At 33.9% G+C, this 21422-nt stretch overlaps 1 protein-coding gene across 9 annotated transcripts; it reads right to left on the reverse strand.

The window, feature by feature from the left end:
• Positions 1-7940: 7940 nt before the first annotated feature.
• On the reverse strand, positions 7941-21075 carry LOC115995305. Of its 9 annotated transcripts, none has more exons than XR_004093314.1 (5): positions 20352-21075; positions 16642-16671; positions 16429-16528; positions 15978-16048; positions 7941-8121 (listed from the first exon to the last, which is right to left on the reverse strand). XR_004093314.1 is itself a non-coding variant. In XM_031119820.1 (4 exons), the coding sequence occupies exons 1-4, from the start codon at positions 20504-20506 to the stop codon at positions 8035-8037; spliced, it is 372 nt and encodes a 123-aa protein (XP_030975680.1). In that variant the 5' UTR covers positions 20507-21075; the 3' UTR covers positions 7941-8034. The 9 variants fall into 9 exon arrangements, 1 of the variants encoding a protein (XP_030975680.1); XR_004093313.1 differs by lacking the exon at positions 7941-8121 and adding an exon at positions 9111-9242; XR_004093311.1 differs by lacking the exon at positions 7941-8121 and adding an exon at positions 12371-12667.
• Positions 21076-21422: the final 347 nt, after the last annotated feature.

Here is a 21422-nt window from a genome sequence, read left to right on the forward strand (position 1 = left end):
GGAAGGACTTTTTGGAGAACTTTTCTAGACGAGGCATTCATTTGGAACGCCAAGTCATCCTATCAAATTTTTTCGATACTGACCTTCCCACTGTCATCTTCAGTCGGGGCTAGGAGTCACTGTGTGGTGCCTGGTCACTTGTCCCTCCGTGATCATACAAGAGTTTTACTCCAATATGCACATATTTGATACTTTTGTACCTCATTTCTTCTTTCGCGTTCAAGGTACGTGCATCGTAGTTACTTCAGAGATTGACTATCTCACTGATGAGATGTGTCAGATGAACACCCGATTAGGCCGCATTGCCCGCTGGCAGACTTGCATAGCAGGTCTTGCTCCTTCTCCCTTTCCTTCTCCAGAGGCCTCGCCCGATGATGATAATAAGGATGATAAGGATGGTGCTAGCAAGTGTTCAAGAATGAGTTTAATACTTTAAGAAACAAGTGTTCAAGTTAAGTATTGAAGCCATGCAAATCTAACCAAGAAACAAGTGTTCAAGAGTTGTTCATTAAAGCTCGATAGAAACAGTATCTATTGAGATTTAAGGATGAAGCTCGATAGAAGCTTGATAGAAGCTGAATTTGTCGAGATTTACGAAATCAGAATTTTCAGATCTGATTTTTGGGCCTAGCTAACATGTATGTGTAGGGTTTCTTTTTTCACAATCCTAGACATATGTAAGGCTTGTTTTAAAGGCCGTCATACAAGAAGAACACATGCAAAAAGTGATCTAGTGTCTTATTCTCTTTACAAGAAGTTACTATGTCTTTTGTGCCTTAGGGTTTTGTAACCAAGTACTTCTTGATCTTCATTGTTGATGAAGTAAAGAACTTTGCAGCCAACAACATCTTCAAGTTGCTGGAGTTAGTCACGTACTAGGATCCCTACATCATTGGTTAGTCACGTACTGGGATTTGTGCAAAAGGTTGGCGTTTATATATTGAAGAGTTTAGAGGTTCTGAAGCGGTAGAAGATTTCTATTATAAGTTCATCTACGAAGATTGTAGAGTCTAAGGACAAAGGTTTTGCACTAGATCTGAAATTTCTCTTTACTATAGTGAATTGCTTTTTGGGAAGGCTTCCCCCTAGGTTTTTTACTGTGAAATTAGTTTGTTTCATTAGTTTTCCTAGATCATCATATCTTGTCTTATTTACTATTCCGCTATGCTTGATATTGATGTTTGTTTGTTTTAACAAAGTTTATTCATAATAAATCTAATTAACAACTTGGGTTTAAAACTTGTTAATTCTATCAATCGGGGTCTAAATTTCCCAATAGTGATGAAGTTGAGATGCTAGCTTGTAGAAAGGTAATTGAATTTGCAACAGATGTTGGATTCTCATAACTAGTCGTTGAAGGGGATAATGCTAATGTTATGCAAGCTATTTCATCTTCAATGGCTAACCTATCAATGATAGGGAATGTGGTAGAAGATATTCATCATTTGATCCATGGTCTGCACTAGGTGAATATTTGCTGCACGAGGAGAGGAGGAAATAAGGTTGCACATGCTCTTGCACAACATATTAGAAATATTTCTGATGATATGTATTGGATGGAGGACTCACCTCCACCTGCTATGGAAGCTTTGTACTAATTTTATGAAAGAATTAATGATCCGTTTAAAAAAAAAAAAAAAATTGATGCAACAAATTTACTAACACGTGGCCCCCTTAATATGGTAGTCTTCCATTCACAATATGGTTCCTATAGGTCAGTATTGTATCATTGAGTAAAAACTTCTGATATAGTCATAAAGAAATACTATTGCTTTGGCCACAAAATAATGTGTGATATAGTTGTTTTAGGTAAGTTTTATATATGATGTATTTCTTTCATTTTCTCTATGTTGTGTAATGGCATCCTAGTATTCAAACCAATAACAATAAAGATAAAAATAAATCAATAGGCACACATACAAAGAAAACACGAATGCATTTCTTTTATTTTCAAAAGACCGTAGGTTTGTGATTCAATTCAAGCCATGTGTCATGTCAAAAAAAATTCCACATTGGTTTGAATTGGATCAATTAAGCTACACAAAAGAAATTCCTACACCTTCTTCACTAAAGCCCTTAAGGGCTATCACAAACTATTGATAACAGTTAAGACCAAGCAGTGCTTGAACTTGTCTCTACAAACTGGCTTTGTAAAAATGTCAGTGGCATTCTTATTAGTGTGAATCTTTAAAACATAAATTTCTCTCAAAGTAATTCATTTTTTGATCTTGTGAGATCACATATCAATATGCTTTATTCTTGCATGATATACTTCAATATTTGATAGGTTTTTTTGGTGAATTGTTGTCTAACTATCGCAATGAAGAACCATGCTATCTCATTTGAATGTAAGCTCATTAATCTTTAAGCCATATATTTCTTTGTTTGGTTACTCTATTACTACCATATATTTTTTGCCTCTATGACGGATAAAGCGATGGCATCCCCTAGAGTAAGCTTCCTGCAAATAGCGCCACCAAGAAGCGTAAACACATAGTTTATCGTGGATCTCTAAGAATCAAAATCCCCTACATAATCGACGTCTACACAGCCTATAGTTTATGTATAAGTTCACTAATCAAACAGGATATCATAGTCACAAGTACCCGCAAGATATCTTGAGATTTACCTTGCAATGATCTTTTCCTTGATCAAATACTTGTTGACCAAGTTGACTACATGAGAAATATTGGGCTTAATGCACAGTATTAAGTGCATGAGACACCCACTGCATTTGCATATGGCACTTAGTATACTATGAGTACTCCTCATTTGAACTATGACATAACTGTGAGGATAATTTGAAATGTACAGCAAGTATTGCACTAACAAGTTTTGTAATAAGCATGGTAAACCTCTCTAATTCATTCTTAAGATGGCCTTTTGAGATAACCACAATTTTCCAACCCCTCTATCATGGTGAATTTCTATCCTAAGGATCTTAGAAACTCCAAGATCCGTCATATCTAATTCACTAATTAAGAAAGACTTCAACTTAAGAATTATTTTTCTTACTCTTTGTAGCGACCAACATATCATCAATATACAGAACAAGAATGGTATAGGAACTATCAATAAGTACTTTTTATAAACACAACATTCATACCCATGGTGCATTTACCCATGTGTTACCATGAATGAGTCTAATTGTTAGTAATAATTCTAAGAAGACTACTTCAAGTTAATATAACGACTTCTTCCTAAAATAAACAGTCATCCTAGTTAGGTTGTTTGAAACCTTGGTTGTTGCATATTGATTTACCCTTCAATATCTCCATGGAGGAATGTTGGCTTCACATTGAGCTATTCCAACTCCAAGTCATGCATTGTCACAATAGTACAATTATCTAAATTGGTGTGTCACAACTAGTGAAAATATCTCATTTTAACCAATGCGTTATCTTTGTGAGTAATCTTTAGCAACCTTGTATTTTTCACATTCATTTTCTAACAATATTTCTTGCAGTAACCCCTTTGCAACCAAATAACCTTCTTTACCTTAGGCAATTTCACCAATTCCTAAGTCATGTTCTTTCGTAGTGACTTCATCTCTTCTAAAATTGCTACAAGTCATTTATTATTGTCCTTATTGTTTGTAGCATAGTGTATTGATAACAATATCGTTAAAGTCGTATATTTATGGTGATTTGTGTACCCAATAGTCTCTATCCTTGCCAATTGAATACCAATTTTCTTGCTACTACGCTATTGTTGCAAGAAAATCTCATCATTACCCTTATCAGTAGGTGAATCATTCTTGTCATAAACTCCATCTTTACTATTTATTTCTCCTTTGGACTATCATCGCCAACCTCTACTTCATTATGCTTCAAAACAACTTCATTAAATCTAACATCTATATTAGTCATGTTTTTCTTTGAGATTGGATACCAAAGCTATAGCCTTTAACTCCTTTCTCAAAACCAAGAAATATGCAGTTTCTTGACTTTGAATCTTCCATTCTTTGAGATTGGATACCAAAGCTATAGCCTTTGTTGTGGACTTCTATAACTATGAACTGCTAAGCATTATCTAATGATTTACAAAATTCCAAGAATTCCATTATTGATCTACATTTTAAATTTGTTACATACCTCAAATTTGTGTTCTATAAAGTCACCTTATACCTTCCAAAATTAGTCATCAACGAAATTGACAAATTACTTAGCACTTGTTGGGATTTATGCATACAGAAGATCTAAATCACAAATACTTGAAAACTTAGAATGTTTTAGTTTGTAGATTGTGATGAGATTAAGCATCTCTTCTACTAAGACTATAAATCAATCATGATGATCTATCTTGAGTATAAAAGTGGAGGTTTTTAATCGATTTATTGATGTATTTGGAATACATCAAACCGGGACCATTGTGAGTCATTCTTCTATAAAATACTACCACTTGAATAAATGACCTCATGACTGTTAAATGCATTAACTCTTAATCATGAGAGGAATATAAACACAAATGTGCTTTGTAGGTTACTTTGAAGAATACCAGAGTGAGATATCATACGGTCAATACCTCCGTATGTTGGGTAATCACATATAACGTGTTGGGAATAAAATTCCTCAAGATGGAATTTATAATCTTGATAAGAGACAATAAACATCCTCTTGAGATAGATTTAATGGGAATTGATTATGTATAGTGTTGATGATTTTAGTAAGTAATTACTAAAATTTAAAATGAAATTAGATTCCAAAAGTATAAGAATAATCATGAGATTGAAATGTGGACTCAAGGAGTCAAGATATAGTGTTAATAAAGTGACAATAACATATGACTTTATTTCCTGAAGGAGTTAAATTACAATAATAAGTAGTCAAGAGATACATTGTGTAATTAAATATAACCTAGAGTACAATTATATTTTTATAATGGAACATATTATAATTAATGGGTAACTTTGGACTAGTTTTGAGATAACAAGAATCTAAGGCCCATTGGAACTAGGCTTTTATATTCCCTTTGGTCTCACCTCAAGCCTAATATATTAAAGCCCATAGTGGCTGGCCATAATATAAAACCTTAAGTGTTACATGCGCAATAGTGTGAAGCCCTAAAGGGTGTGGAAGCTAGGTCAAATAAGAAGAGAAAAATAGCTTTCCTCTTCCTTTCTAGTGGATGCAGGGCCACGTCAACTAAGAGAGCCCACACTCTCGACCAAGTCTATTGTCATTGAGGTAAAGATCAAGAGGTCTAAATTTTGATCAAAACTTGGTAAAGATAAGTTCTTGATAAGTTCGTGTTCTGTAAATTAGATGCAATAAAGGGATGCTTCTTTCTCTTACAAACTTCAAATTCATGCTTAGATGATGTGTTTATGCAAAATATGAAGTAGATCTTGGATTTATTTCCCCTACGCATATCATGCAACAGATGTACAATGTTTTCCAAACAACACTGTCTTGAGAATATACCGATACTACCCCGTAAATATCCAAATCAATGTAGTCAAGAATACCTTTACTTGTATGAGAGCTTGTCTTAAAATTGATGTCCTATTTCCAGTACCAACGTAATTCAATTTGAGGCTTAAGGCAAAAAATTTAAATGGCCATTTTTATATTTAAATTTCAATTAAATAATAATTTTTTTAACCATCAATTTAGTTAATGTTATATATTATAATCAGCTTTATTTAAAGTTAGTAATATTACAAATTTTACTATATAGGTCTTACAAATTGACGTGGCACCAATGAAGAAATTTTTTTATGAATCAAATACTCATTTATTATATTGTTTAAGTGACACTAATTATTTCATCCCTCTCCTCCTCCCCCACCCCCCCCCCCCCAAAAAAAGTAACACCAATCATATTCTTTCCACATCAATTTATAAGATATTTGTAGTTAAACTTGTAATAGTTTTATTAGTTTCTTTTACTTAATGCTAACTAGTAAGTTGTCTGTGTGATGCAAGGATAATGTTGTAATGTTTTTATGTAAGATGATTTGGAGAATTTTGTACATATATTATTGCAATATTGTTATATAACGTTGTTAGTATTGAGTTCATCATAAGAAGCAACAAAAAAAAATTACCCTCGAGAGTTTTGGTGGCTTGATGGTGGTGGGAGGCCAACATGACAATGTTGGTAGCCTTTCAATTTCCTCTCTTTCTCTCTCTTACAAATGTTTTTTCAATTTCTAGTCTTTTGTTTTGGTAATAGTGAAATAGTGTGTTTCATTTAACAGTCCACATTTTCATTTCTCTCTATCTCTCCACATGGTCTTATCTGGTTAGTTATATTAGTTTTTTTTTTTTTTTTTTTGGCTTTAAATACTAAAATTGTGGGTACGCTAAAAGACATGAAGAAGAGAGAAATGTGTGGTGTAAACTCAAGCAATTAATAAGAGATTAATAAGATATCAGTAAAAATAAATTAATGTGATCTTTTGGATAATAATAAAAAAAGCTCAATGAAAAGAAGTAAAAAAAGGTTAAATGCAAAATTAGAGCGCCACATGACAGGACCTCGTGCGGGAACGAGGTCTCTGCAAAATGGGAGAAATAGTGACAACCAACCACTACACCCACCAAATTATTAAACATTAGCACTCAAATATAGTTGCATACAATTAAATAGTTCTAGTTAACAAATTATAAAAATGGAAAGAATCGTGAGACAACAAAGTCTAGAACTTAGAGGTGAATCACTTAGAGTTATAGGACAGAATACTTAATGAATTACGTGAGACAACAAAATAGAGCAGTCACAACCATAAAAGAAAGGGAAACTGGAAAAATTGAAATTTAAAGGAACACATAAACCTTTAATGTCAGTGTCCAGTGGCAGTTTTTTTTTTTTTTTTTTTTTTTTTTTTTGGTTGTCGACGACATATCTGCGGAAGTGGAAGAGCAGTGAAGGAAAGAGAGAGATAGAGGTATACACTTTTTTTAGGTTTAGAAATTGAAAGCTCATATTTGTGTGAAGACACAAAAGTTGTTTAGACCCCCAATTAAAAGATTACGGCTAGATTGTTTTTACTCTAACTTTTCTAAGTGCAAAAATAAGAGTAAATGAAGTGCAATCAACCGATACTACTCTAATGCATAAACATGAACAACAAACAATAAAAGTAAAGTACAAGTATGGGAAAAGAGATGAAAACACAAAATAACACGGCGAAATGTTATCGAAGAGGAAACCGAAGAACTCGGCGAAAAACCTCTCCACTGCCCTCCAAGCGGTAAATCGATCCACTATACAATAAGTTGGGATACATGAATAGCAAGAAACCCTCCAAGCCTAATCTACCCAATGTACCTAGGCCCTCCAAACTCCTACTCCAACAAGGCTTCTTGGAACCGTGTCTTTTCTAACTTTCTGGATCCTGCAATACACCCGATTGCATCCTCTAAGCCTCACTGGCTTCTTTTAGCAAATCTCCAAAGTTTCCTAAGCTCCAAAACACTCTCTATACTCTGAAAATGTGTAGGTTGTGTTTGGGTACAAATTTTTTCTCAAGGTATGACAATGAGAAAAGAAAGGAGAAAGTGCTAGAATGATTTCTCACTAAGGATGAGTAGCTCTTTCTCTAAAAGATGGGTGCGTGTATTGTAAAAAACCTATCTAGAGTTTTTCTCTCTGAATAGCCTCATTTACTTTTGTGGGTAATGAGGGTATATATAGTATGGGTGAAAAGTAAGAAAATCACTCTAAAAAAAACCCTCCAGGAAAAATGTTTCGCGACTATCTCGCAAGAAGACCTTACTCGCGAGACACTCATGAAACTGACAGCTTGACACGACTCTTCAGCTTCCAGTTATGTGCTTCTCATGTGGCTCTTTCGCGAGTTAGTTTCTTACGAAATCCACTTAATCTTCAATTAAGCTTGATTTTTCACCAACTTAATACTAAATCCAATACAATAAAATCATACAAAATACAAGGAACAAAATTAAAGCAATTACAACACTTTTTGTCATAGAATAAAGTCAACATAAAACATAGTTGTAAATCACATCTTTACAATCTCCCCATTTAGCTATTCCATGACAAAACGCCCTATAACAGACTCTAGATTTAAACGTGAGTTTGGAAACAATGGCAAAACTCACTCACACCTAAATCTAGAAACTGTGATGAACTTGGAGCATATATACCTGTAACCTGAAACACTTGCACAAAACACATTAGACCCTCAAGGTAAAACAAGTAATAAAATGACAAGTATAATGTAACAAGTAAATTGCGATCAAGTAAATATGATGTGAAACATGTAAGTAACTTGATCATACACCAAAACAGTCATATAGAAATTACTACAATGATCATATAGCCAAGCAAATGATCATCCGAACATGCAACCAATAAAGCACAATAACATAAGGATATATGCATGTCTAACAAACAAAAACAATGTGATGAGAGCAATAAAGCAAAGGTACTAAACATAACTCAAAGCACCATAAAACAATGAGAAAACAAGCAAAAGGTAAAACAAAACAAAACAAGGTTTTCTAAAAAAGCAAAATGTCTTCTCCCCTATATGCATCTCCCCTATGACTTTCTTCCCCTACGAATGTGCATGAGGTAGCACTTCTCCCCCTAAGAATGTGCACAAGAATCATATAGAAATGACGATACAATCCGGTATATTCTCTAAAAGGTCCAAAAACATGTTGTGTGCTAAAAAGTCCAAAAATACTTAACTAGCATGAGTGAATGCAAAACATGTCAAGTGATAAAGTGTGTGCATCAAGGTGCATTTAATGTGCAGTAAGGTGCATCTAGTGTGCATGTGAGATGCATGACCAATGCATGAGTAAGCACTCATGGGGAAAAGTGTATAAAACACTCAACCAATGATCAAAACATGATAAACATACATAATCATGGTAATCCCCAAAGTTTGGTACTCATCAGAGTCCAAAACAACGAGAAAATGTCATTTGGACAATTTATTAAACACTTGATATGCATCACTATACTTAAAATGTGGGCAATGCATGAGCATATGTAAAACCGCCTAAATACACGTTAAAATTGCCACATGGGACCAACACAATCACAAACAAGTCAAATGGGACAAAGCCCAATCAAAAGATTGACAAAATTATGACCAAAATTAAGGTTCCCAACCCTTTTTTCAAAAATCCCCAAATCAAGTAAACCTAGAATATTTTCTGCATAATCTAAGGAAAAAAAAAGAAAAGATTGTTGAAAGCATACCTTTGAAGTGATTTTGTAGAGATTGTACTTGAAGTTTGTCGAGGGTTTTGAGTGAAAAACTGTTTGAGATTGAGAGAGGCACGAGGAAGGTGAAAAGAGGGAAACTGAAGTGTATTTGAAAATCTGTCACATCAACCCTTTAAAACTAAAAACACGCGTTTTTTGCGGGTTACTTACTTGCGAAGTTACTCATGAAAAATGCATCTGAAGCGCAAAACCTTTCGTGAGAAGTCTTTAGTCGCGAAAGTCTCTATCTGACTTTTGTATTTTCAAGTTTTACCTTAACCTATTTTCGCGAGAAGAGCTTAGTTACAAGCTTCTCGCGAAAATGCTTGTGAAGAAGTTTTTAAAGAAAATAATGAAAAATGCAATTTGACCAAAAACTTAAAACTAAAAAACATAAAAACACTTTCAAAAACATATAAAATACTCAAAAATCTTTTTGGGTTTGATCAACAAGCAATTGAGCATACAAATCAAATTTGATCATGTACAATCACACAAATGAAATAAGTATTTGTTGAACAAAAGTCTTGTATATTGTGGATGAGTATCAAATGTGAAATAGTCCATAGTCCAGAGTGAAGTTTCAATGATCAATTCAATCAAGTCATACACAACTAGTACTAGGTCAAGAGATTTATCTCAATTATAGAAATGAACATATATGACCTCCTACAAAAATAATTATATAACTTTGAAACTTTTCATTTGGCTTCTTTACAAATCATAACATTCGATCAATTTTTGAACAATATATCTCATTTTGAGATCGGTGCCTGAAATTTTTGACATTTCATTTTTAAGAATAAACTTTTTGCTTTTTGGACACCATACATTTCAATAAAGTCGTTTTCCCTTTTTTCTAGTCAAATACTAGTTTGTGAGACGGTTTTTGTAGCTCATTATCTCTTTTCATTTTGAGATTTACATTTGTTGAACTCTTTAAGAGAAAACATAAAAAATGTGGGAAGATATATAAGCACAAGTCTATGCATGTATCAAAATCATCAAGATCATTGACCAATCATTATGACAAACTTGAAGATCGATTTACAACAATCATACATAGATTTCAAGATTTTTCCCACAAAGATAGATGTGCATATAAAACAAGTTAAGCTTGTAAATGCACTACGTCATTAGTACGAAGGTACTAGGCCAAACTCACATATGATATACACAACACAAGCGATCAAAATTTTTAGAGATTTTTCAATTTTTATGGGTTTTTTGAATTTTTCAACACACTTAAAAACAAAGCAAGTAAAGTAAAATCAACAAACAAAAACAATGCATAAAAAGAAATGCAAGATGCATAAAATGCATGAAGATATTACATTCAATGCATGAAGGGTTCTACAAAAATCGAAAGAATTAGATCAAAGACCAAAAGAGCATAAGCTCAACCATAGGAATCCTTCCTCATCCAAACGGAACAATTTTTTGGAATGAGTGTCTCATAAGAAGTGATACGAAGGTTGGAAGAATGAGAATCGGAGATGCACATAGACAAGGAGGTAAGAACATCAAAAACTTTCTTCAACAACTTACCAGTTTCCCCTAAATCCGGTTTTACTTTTATAGCACAACTTCCAAAAAGTTCAAGTTTCTCTTTCCTTTCGATTTTTTTAAAAACTTGAAACTTAGAGCAGTGAGGTCTAATAAGATGACTAAAGACACCACAATTGTGTTAAATAATGTGTTTAGGTCCACTAGGCTTTTTGGGAGAGGATCTAGCAATATGGTTTTGTTCTCTCAACTTTGGACATTGAGGTCTTATATAGCCAATCACACCACAATTGTGACAAATTGGAACAAACTTAGATCCATCCAAAACCTCAGGTTGAGACCTAAACAGAGGCTTTGGCTTAAGAGTCTTTCTCTCCACTTTTTGATTTCTTTTGTGTGGAAGAATGTACACCGATTTATCCTTTGAGGTAGAACACACAATAGGCACAAAATCGGATACCACAACATGATTGCAAAAAATATTTTCATCATTTTTTGCAATAGATTCAGTAATCAAACACTTGGCATGCATCTTAAGAGATTCATTTTCATATTTAAGATCATCAACTAGTTTGTTAGATAAGACAAGTTTAGCAACCAAGTCCATATTTAAACATTCAAACTCTTTCAGCTTTTCAAGAAAATTTTCAACTAGCTTCTTATACTTTTCAACCAATTTATTGGATTCATTGAGCTTAATAATCAAATCATCATTTTCACAATGAAACTTGCTCAAATTCATATGAAACTTCTTAGCCTCTTTCTTCAAGAGTTTGATGTTAGGAATATCAACACCCATAGATTCATGTAATATCACAGTCATGAGGATTATCACTCATAGAGGCATTTTCACGAATACATGGCATGTTACACTCATCATCAACCAAAACATGCATGGAAGCATACAAAGTATTATCCATGACAAAACACACAAAGGGTCAAAGATCACACTTAGGTAATGAAACCAAAACAAGTGTACCCATTCTGATACCAATTGAAAGCTCGGATTTGTGTGAAGACACAAGAGCTGTTTAGACCCTCAATTAAAAGATTACGGCTAGATTGCTTTTACTCTAATTTATCTAAGTGTGGAAATAAGAGTAAATGAAGCGCAATCAACCAATACTACTCAAGTGCATAAAAATAAACAACAAATAATAAAAGTAAAGCACAAGAGTAAGGAAAGAGAAATGCAAACACAATATAACACGGCGATATTATCGAAGAGAAAACCAAAGAATTCGGCGAAAAACCTCTCCTCCCCCTTCCAAGCAGTAAATTGATCCACTAGACAATAAGTTGGGGATACACGAATAGCAAGAGACCCTCCAAGCCTAATCTACCCAATTTACCTAAACCCTCCAAACTCCTACTCCAACAAAGCTTCTCAGAATCGTGTCTTGTCTAGCTTTCTGGATCCCGCAATACACTCGGTTGCATCCGCCAAGTCTCACCGACTTCTTTTGACAAATCCCCAAAACTTCCTAAACTCCAAAACACTTTCTACACTTTGAAAATGTGTTGGTTGTGTTTGGGTACAAATCTCCTCTCAATGTATGACAATGGGAGAGGGAAGGAGAAGAGACTAGAATGATTTCTCACTAAGGATGAATAGCTCTCTCTCTAAAAGATGGGTGTGTGTTGTAGAAAACCTATCTAGTGTTTTTCTCTCAGAATAGCCTCCTTTACTTTTGTGGGTAATGAAAGTATATATAGTATGGGTGAAGGGTAAGAAAGTCACTATAAAAAAACCTCTAGGTAGAATGTTTTGTGACTATCTCGTGGAAAGGCTTTACCCGCAAGACACACGCGAAACTGACAGCCTGACATGACTCTTATGCTTCCAGTCATGTGCTTCTCACATGGCACTTTCACAGGTTAGCTTGTCGCGAGCTTGATAGCATGGCATGACTCTTCCGCTTCCAATCATGTGCTTCTCACGTAGCTCTTTCATGGGTTAGCTTCTTGTGAGCTTCTCGCAAAATCCACATAATTTTCAATTAAGTTTGAGTCTTCACCAACTTAATACTATACCCAATACAATAAAATCCCACAAAATACAAGGAATAAAATTAAAGCAATTATAACACTTTTTGTCATAGAATAAAGCCAACATAAAATATAGTTGTAAATCATAACTTTACAGAAATAAATATGAAATGTATTAAATAAGAGATAATAAATAAAGATCAATTAAAATATTAGCATTAATAAGGGTCTTGTTTTGATCATTAGATCTACTTAAATCCAATGATTTAAAAAATGTGTAACTCTTTAGAGTTACACCAAGTATAACTGAAACCCATCTTATATATATTTTGGTAATTTTAAAGTTTTTTTGGGCCGGGGGGGTATTTTGGTCATTTTTAAGGTTTCAAAGTATTTCGGTCATTTTTAAAGTTTATGGATATTTTGGTAATTTTTAGGTTTCGGGGGTATTTTGATCATTTTATAGGTTTAGAGGGGAATTTTGATCATTTTTTAGATTTCGTGGGTATTTTGTTCATTTTTTAGGTTTTAGGGGGTATTTTGGTAATTTTCTGGTTTCAAGGGATATTTTGGTCATATTTAGGTTTTTGGGGTATTTTAGTCATTTTTTAGGTTTAGGAGGTAATTTGATAATTTTAGTGGGTTTTTTTTTAGCATATTTGGTGATATTTTAGGTTTTAGAGGTATTTTTATTATTTTTTAGGTTTAGGGTGTACTTTGGACATTTTTAGTGTTTTTTTAGCATATTTGATGATTTTTTAGGTTTCAAGGGCATTTCGGTCATTTGATAGGTTTAGGGGGTAATTTGGTAATTTTATAGGATTTTAGGAGTACTTTGGTCATTTTCAAGTTTTAAGACTATTTTGGTAATTTTAATTATTGGGTAATTGGATGAGTTAGGATTTACCCATAATAATTGGGTTGGGTGGGTTTGGGTTAGAAATAATTAGTTAAATTGATGATAATGGGTAAATGGGTTTTATATACCCAACCCAATTATGCCCATCCCAAACCTACCCATTTGACACCCCTAGTTCCAATCATCCTATATACACTTTCCACTTTTTATCCCTTCAGCTAATACTTAAAAAAATAAATAAATTCTTTATCGAATTCAAAACATGTCTAACACATCTAAGAACTCTCACAACTTCGTCAAAAACATCTTAATCTTCATAGTACAAACCCTAATAACCAAGCATGCAACATCATTGACCATTATGACCATACCTCCATTACAAGATCTATGTGTCAAACTATTTTTTCTTTCGGCACATGGGAGAGTATGCAAAATCCAAATTTGTGATTCTAATAGAACATCACTACTTGATGAGACTAAAACTAGATCTGCATCAACCCTATTGTTCTCTTATTTCTCTTAAACGACACTAACTGATTCTAAGTGCTTCCTTTCATTCCTTTTTCAACTCTTTCCTTTAATACTTTTATTTATCCTTTTGACAATAATAGCACTCTACGTCTTTCTTCAAATGCGATCTAGATTGAGATCTCTTCCTATTGGATTTCCTTTGTTTTGACATGCTTCTACTACCATTGTCCAACTTTGTCTTTGAAACATATCCATCAACTTGAGAATCATCACCATCCTTCTTTACCTTCATGCGCGATAGGATTACACCAGCCATCTCTTTGAGTTCTAAAGTCTCATTCCCATACATCAAAGTAGTCACCAGATGATTAAAGGATGTAGGAGCAATGCCAATAGAAGTATTGTTTATCTTACTCCTTAAACTTTACACCCTAAAATGTGACAATTGAGTGTTCAACATGTTAAGATGCTCCAATATATCTAAACCTTCGTTCATCTAAAAGCCATGAAGCTCTTATCCATGTAAAATTTGTTTCTTAGATATTCTCATATAGAGACATTTTAATTTATTCTAAATATGTTCTACTGTTTGTATTTTTAGGATGTTGTGAATGACCTCATCAACTAGGTTTGAGAGGAATTGCACTGGTTGACTTCTCATTCTTCATCCCTTAACTTTTCGGGCTTCCTTAGTCCTTACTTTCCCTTGCAATGCTTTATAAACTCCTAATTGGATTAATAGATCCTACATCAACCTTTACCAAAGACAAGAATTTTCATTACCACCAAATTTCTCCACCTTCATACTTGGTGCTTGTGATCTTTAGTGTTATTATGAGCCTTGTCTACAAAGCATAGCGACCTTGTCTTACTTGCTTCTAGCGAAGCTTCTAACACAGAGAGAGATCACACTAGGGGCACATATGTAAGAGGCTCTCTCTCACAAAACACATGACAATTTCTTATTTTTCTAACTAATGGGTTGTATCTAGCAAAACCAACAAAAGAGTGATCAGAATAATCTTTCTAATACTACTGATTTGGGAAGCCCACTAACTTTCAAAAGCCTTATGGTCTTTTGGTGCAATTCAAGCCACATGCACTACAAGAAAAACGGGCTATTGCGACAGGCCAGAAGCGCCGCTAAAGCCCAAAAAAGCGCCGCTAAAGGTACATTTGACCTATAACGACGGGTGCTATTGCGGCAAGCCATCCCGTCAGTGTTGCAGTGCTGCTATAGGTCAATTGCGGCGGTCGCGAAAAGCGCTGCAATAGATCTGCCATTTAGCAACGCTTTTAGTCTATTGCGGTGGGCTAAAAACCCCCGCCATATAAGGTTGCCATTCAAGTCAAGGGACCTTTTCACAGCAAGATAGGCCCGCCGCTATAGGTTGTCACCTATAGCAGCGATTAATAAGTGCCACTATAGGGCTTCATGTACAACATACCCTATACACCTTTTAGCGGCAGTTTCGCCCGCCGCTAAAGCTTCAAACATATAGCGACAGGCGATAAACGCCACTATAGTTTTTCAATTATTTCATAATTTTAGTCCTTCAATGGCGGTTTTTCCCCGCCGCTATAGGTTTTTTTTTTTTTTTTTTTTCCCTCTTGGGTCCTAAAACCACATTTCTATTACAAATAACCTATAATAATTTTAGCTCCACTAAGAAATTACCACAAATGTCTCCAAACTAACATTATATTCTTATCACTACTCACAAACCAATGATAAGAATTAAGATAAGATTCAAACAGACAAGAAAAAAAAAATAAAAAAAAGTGCATGCAATTATTCTTATCACTTTTTCTCACTATAAAACCAGTATAGTTTTTCTTTACACAATTTTTGGAGTTTTGAAAGCGTATGCCAATAAAGTGGTAAATAAAATTTTTATTAAAAAAAAAAAAAAATCAAGCATTCTTGTAAAAAGGAGATAAAGATTGGATTTTGTGTCAATACCTTTGGGATTTCCGACTCTAGAACAAACTGTGGCATTTGGCTGATCCAAGTTACAAAAGAAGCAAGTAGACCTATAGATTCATCATTTAAAAACCATCAGAAAAGTTGAGATAGAGCGGCCAATAGCAACGATTTTAACTTTAGAGGACTTTGACCTTTCCTTGAGACCCATTAATTACAGATGGTGAAGGAAATTTAAGAAAGGATAGAAATATCAACATAATGCTTTTCAATGGATGCACCATTCTAGCACCATATTTTAATTTGATACTACCTACACAATATATCTAAACCCACTACATCATTATAAAAACATAATCACGCCTTTCAAACAAATAAGAAAAGTTATCACAAAAAGCTACTTTCATGTCAAGCACAAGATTTGTACATCTTAACTTCAAGAAAGATATATAATAAAAAGCCCTTCAGGCATTCAAAAACAATTACTAACCATCAGGACTTCCCAAAGGAGGTACACCATGTCCACCAACACCCATGCGAAGTATAATTGTAATAGCAAGATTAATGAATGCATGCTAACTCCTTCATATCTTCATAAAAAAAAATTAAAAATTAAAAATTAAAAAATTCATAACTTAGCATTACATATCATTCAACAAGGTGGTCAAGTGTGTGAATTGAGAGAGAGCGAGAGAGCACATACCTCATCTATATCTTCAAATGATACAACCACCTATTAAATTAATAAGGAAATCAATGAATAATTTAAAATTCTGATAATAACAATTAAAATCCTAAAATTACCTTCAACAAAATGTTCCTTGGAGAGTTTTTTTTTTTTTTTTTTTAAATCACTCTAATTATGTGTATCCATGAATTTATGCCAATGAGGATGAATAAACATAAAATTAAGAAGGGAAGCCAACAACATAGCTTGATATGAAAGTATAACCGAGATAATAAAAACAATATATATGGGTTGGGTTCAAGTTACACCTAATGTAACATTTGGTCATGTTACACCACTATAATTTTTTTTGGGATGTGTATTTTGACAATTCCACCGCTAGATTACATTTTCTCCTTATACCTACCATGCATGCACATATGACTGAATGGGGACCCTAACTAAAAATAAAACTATATGTCTTCCACATAACTAGTGCAAAATCATTTACATTAATTTCAATAAATTTATTAAAATACTTAGTAATTTTTTAAGATACAATATTTCACAAGAAGACAAGGAAATTTTAATAGTAGTAGTAATTAAATTGTAAAATTGGCATGAAGACAAGATTTTTTTTCATAAACGATAATGAAGAATCTTGTGGATCAGTTATACAATCACGCTGTTTTTGAGCTAAGCTGAGAGAATTTAATTTGTATGTCATGCAGAGGTCATATAAGAGTTACATTTGACTAAAATGTCTTGCATGTGAGCCACGTGTATAGAAAGTTAGAAACATGTAGGTGAACAATTCTTAGTTTTTTTTTTTTTTTTTGGTAAGCTAGATTGGCAATTTGGCATCCACTCTTCCTGTTCACAAGAAAAAACTTATGTTCACTCGCCTTCAAAGCCACTGAGGACCACTTCCATAGCCTAAGGAACACCCAAAATGGACCACTGATCAAACCCCCCTCTATAGTCAACCAAGACAAAAACAAACCACCTTTTTCACAAACTCATAACTAGTTGACAATATGTGATGCTATGTTATAAAACCATTGCTTGGTTCTCACTTATTTCTTAACCAAGGAAAGGATATCTCTATGCCACCACCTTCCTCCTATTCGTTTATAAGCATTGTTTTAAAAAAAGGATTAAAAAAAAAAAAAAAAATTGAGAAGGGAATGGTCTTTGGTTTTATGGTCCAATTGAATTGTAATAATTTGTATGAGAGAAAAAAATTTAGCTCCAAACCGGTTTGGAGCTATCTTCCTTCAAGCCACATAGACAAATCCAGTTGTATTGACCGGTATCAGCAAAAAGAACCTATGGCAGGGCTAAGTACTGCTACATGATTCCACATTCACGTAAATGACTCAAAAGAGTCAAAAACTTACCCTTTGAGAATTCAACTCGAACATCTGTCTGAGACTTTAATTTTTCTATCAATCGATTCTCAACAATTTTCTGAAATTAAAATAATTATTTTTTTCTTTATAAGTAATAAGATATATTGATATAAAGGGGACACCCTAGTGCACAGGGAGTGTACAAGGGAAAAGAAATCAAATACAAAAATTGCAAGAATCTAGGAAATCAATAAAAGAGGGGAAAGATTTATCTTGCAAAGCAAACAACCAATCCCTTAAAGTTCTAAAAAAGAGAAGCTTGAGGTCTAGAATAAATTTCTCAGTATCTTCAAAACATCTACTATTCCTCTCCCTCCAAAGACACCACAATAAGCAATGAGGAATAATGGACCAAATATAACCATTTCGATGACGACCAAAGTTGCCTTGCCAACACCATAACAGCCCCAGAACAGTGTGCGGCATAACCCAAGAAACTCCAAAAAGGCCCAAAACCATAGACCATAGATCCGAAGCAAAAGGACAATGAAGAAATAGATGGTCAACCGATTCACCATTTCTCTTACACATGTAGCACCAATCCAGAATCCACAACTTCCTTTTACGTAAATTATCAATCGTCAAAATCTGATTTTCTTTTAGAAGTATATTCAAGTAAGTCGAATGCAATTAACCTACAATAAATTATGTATGATGTGGCTTCTTTTTTTAATCCCTCTAGATTTTTTTATGTGCTACATTTCTTAAGAAAATATATAAGAGAATTTTTAATGAGAGGGAAGCCACCCAATTAGAAAACACAATCACACAGAACATATAAATATATGTGGTTCGACTTTAAGCCTAGACATATCCATAGGCAGCATCTAGGAAAAAGATTCACTAAGAAACATAGATATTACAGAGGCGGCACAAATACATTCTCATAAAACCTAAACCCCTAATACACCAAAAGATGTCTCTCTCGTCACAACTAGCACACCACCAAAATTTTCAATTCTATAAACCTCATGTGCAATTGAGTGCATAGAAACTACAGATTGGTCGGTATATAGTTTAAAAAGGCCAATTAAAGTTGGCATGGTGGTGCACAAAACTCAAAATCCAAATGGAAGATTTCCATCCATAGTAAGAGTACAAGAAGATTTGGTTTAAACCTCACATGCATTTGCTCGCAAACTTTAACAAGCCACAGCAAGCCCAAAGGTCCCAATAATTTTTAAGACAATCCAAAGGCCATGACATATCTCCAAAAACTTATAAAATATGTCATAATAATTTCGATTAGATGGTTTCTGAAATTATTGTTAGTATTATTAATGCAAAAGCTACGTACATATGTTTGTTTTTTAGTTTTAGTTAGGATGATTACAAATCCTCAATTGTTAATGCCACTGCTACCCTGCACACAAGGCATCTCTCAAATGTTTAATATGACATAATTCCAATTAATGCTGTTATTTCTCAACCCAAAAAAAAAAGTGGCTAATCAGCATTACTAAACAAAGGCAATGCCAAAAACATGAAGCTTCCTATAGCAACTCATACAAGGCAATTACAAATCTGTCCTTTTATGGAGACGGGTGAAACTAGAAAGTTAATAATTTAAGTAAAAATAAAATAAAATTCATTTATTACTCGTTGAAATTAGCAATTGACAAAAAAAAAACTATTGAAATTGAACTCCCCCAGGTGTTTTTTGAATTTGCCCAAGTTGTTGCTATGATTTTCCTTTTGAGTATATATGTCAAACTTCCATCTTTGGCATGTAATTAGTCCTGGATCCACCAATTTATAAAGTTTTCTTGCAGGCCAGAACTCAGCATAATCTAATCACTTGATTACTTGAATGCAAACCACTATTCAAGTTGTTGCCACTATTCAAGCTTCAATCTTTGGCATGTAAATTAATAATCTTTGGCATGTAATAAGTCCTGAATCCACCAATTTATAAACTTTTCTTGCAGACTAGAACTCAACATAAATTCAAGTTGTTGCTGAAACCACTAACTCTTAAAATTACGCTAGAATTAAACTATTTCAGAGTACCAATTATATAGAATTCTATCCAATTATAATGCATCAATCCAAAATTACCTATAAAAACAAAAACTTGTCACAATAAAACATCAAAAACAACCACTTTAATTGAAAAACAAGAAACCCCAGATTAAAAAAAAAAAGAGTAAGGAATCACAAAACAAGTAAGCCAAACTAGTCAAAGATTAGATACGAAACAATAAAATATAGAACTGGAGGCACTTGAAAGCTAATCAAATCAAAAGGATTAAATCAAAATATAAAAAGAGAACCGAAACCCCAAAAGGATTAAATCAAAATATAAAAAGAATAAGAGAGCCGTGAAATCAAAACCTCTTCCAATCGAAGGAGTTCTTGGAGCTCGTGAAATCGATCGGCGAGGCTCGATCGAAAGCCGAGGAGGATCGAATTGTGCTCCACGAGATCGAGACCCCGAAGCGTCGGATTTTGGAGCCGGACATTCCGAAGAGGAAGATGAAGGAGTTCATAATCTGATTCGTCTACATCGAAATGCTCGGCCACGACGCGCCGTTTGGGTACATCCACACCGTGAAGAGGACCCACGACGATACCTTGCTTCTCAAGCGCACTGGTTACTTGAACGACAATCACGATCTCATCATCTTGATTGTCAATACCATCCAAAAGGACTTGAAATCGGACAATTATCTCAGCTTTTTAAAGTGCGATTTTTTGAATTTCCTTTCTAGGTTTGTAATGTAATGTAATCCATAGATTCAAGGTTAAATAGGTGAGAGATGTTTTGAAGTTTTTTCGGTTTTTGTTTGTATTGTTCAGGAAATTTAGAAATGAATCCTAGAAAGAGACGAGTTAAGTGCATCTCCAACAGAGTTTGTATCTCTATTTTTGGAGCACCAAATGCTACTGTTCACACTCCAGCAGCTTATCTAAAGTCACAGATTCTCCAAATTTTTTTTTTAAGTTGCTACAGTATTTCTCTTAATTTAGAAAACACTATAGCGACTCCAAACCATTATTTTATCTTAAAAAAATACCCAGCTGAATAAAAAAAATATTATTTCTCTTTCCTCCTCTCTTCTTTGTTCATCTGTCTCTCTCTCTCTCTCAAACGGTATCACAATCAAAACACAAACACAATAACAGATCAAGAACAAAGAAAAATACAAATTTAATTAGAACTACAAACCTAAAATCAAAACAAAAACAACAGATCAAGAGCATGAAAGCCTATCTAAGCTCCATCGTAACAACAAAGTGAATCAGGAAAAAAAAAAAAAAAGGATAGACGAAGGCCATGTCGGCTCTGTGTGTGTGTGTGTGTTTGAAGTGGCTGAAGAGGAAAGAAAATAGAAGCAGAAATAGAAGTCAAAAGATCATGCTAGAGAGTGTTCTAGAATAAGTAGAAATAGACAAAGTAAAAAA

This window comes from Quercus lobata, chromosome 6 (genome assembly GCF_001633185.2).
Source record: "Quercus lobata isolate SW786 chromosome 6, ValleyOak3.0 Primary Assembly, whole genome shotgun sequence".
NCBI classification, from domain to species: domain Eukaryota; kingdom Viridiplantae; phylum Streptophyta; class Magnoliopsida; order Fagales; family Fagaceae; genus Quercus; species Quercus lobata.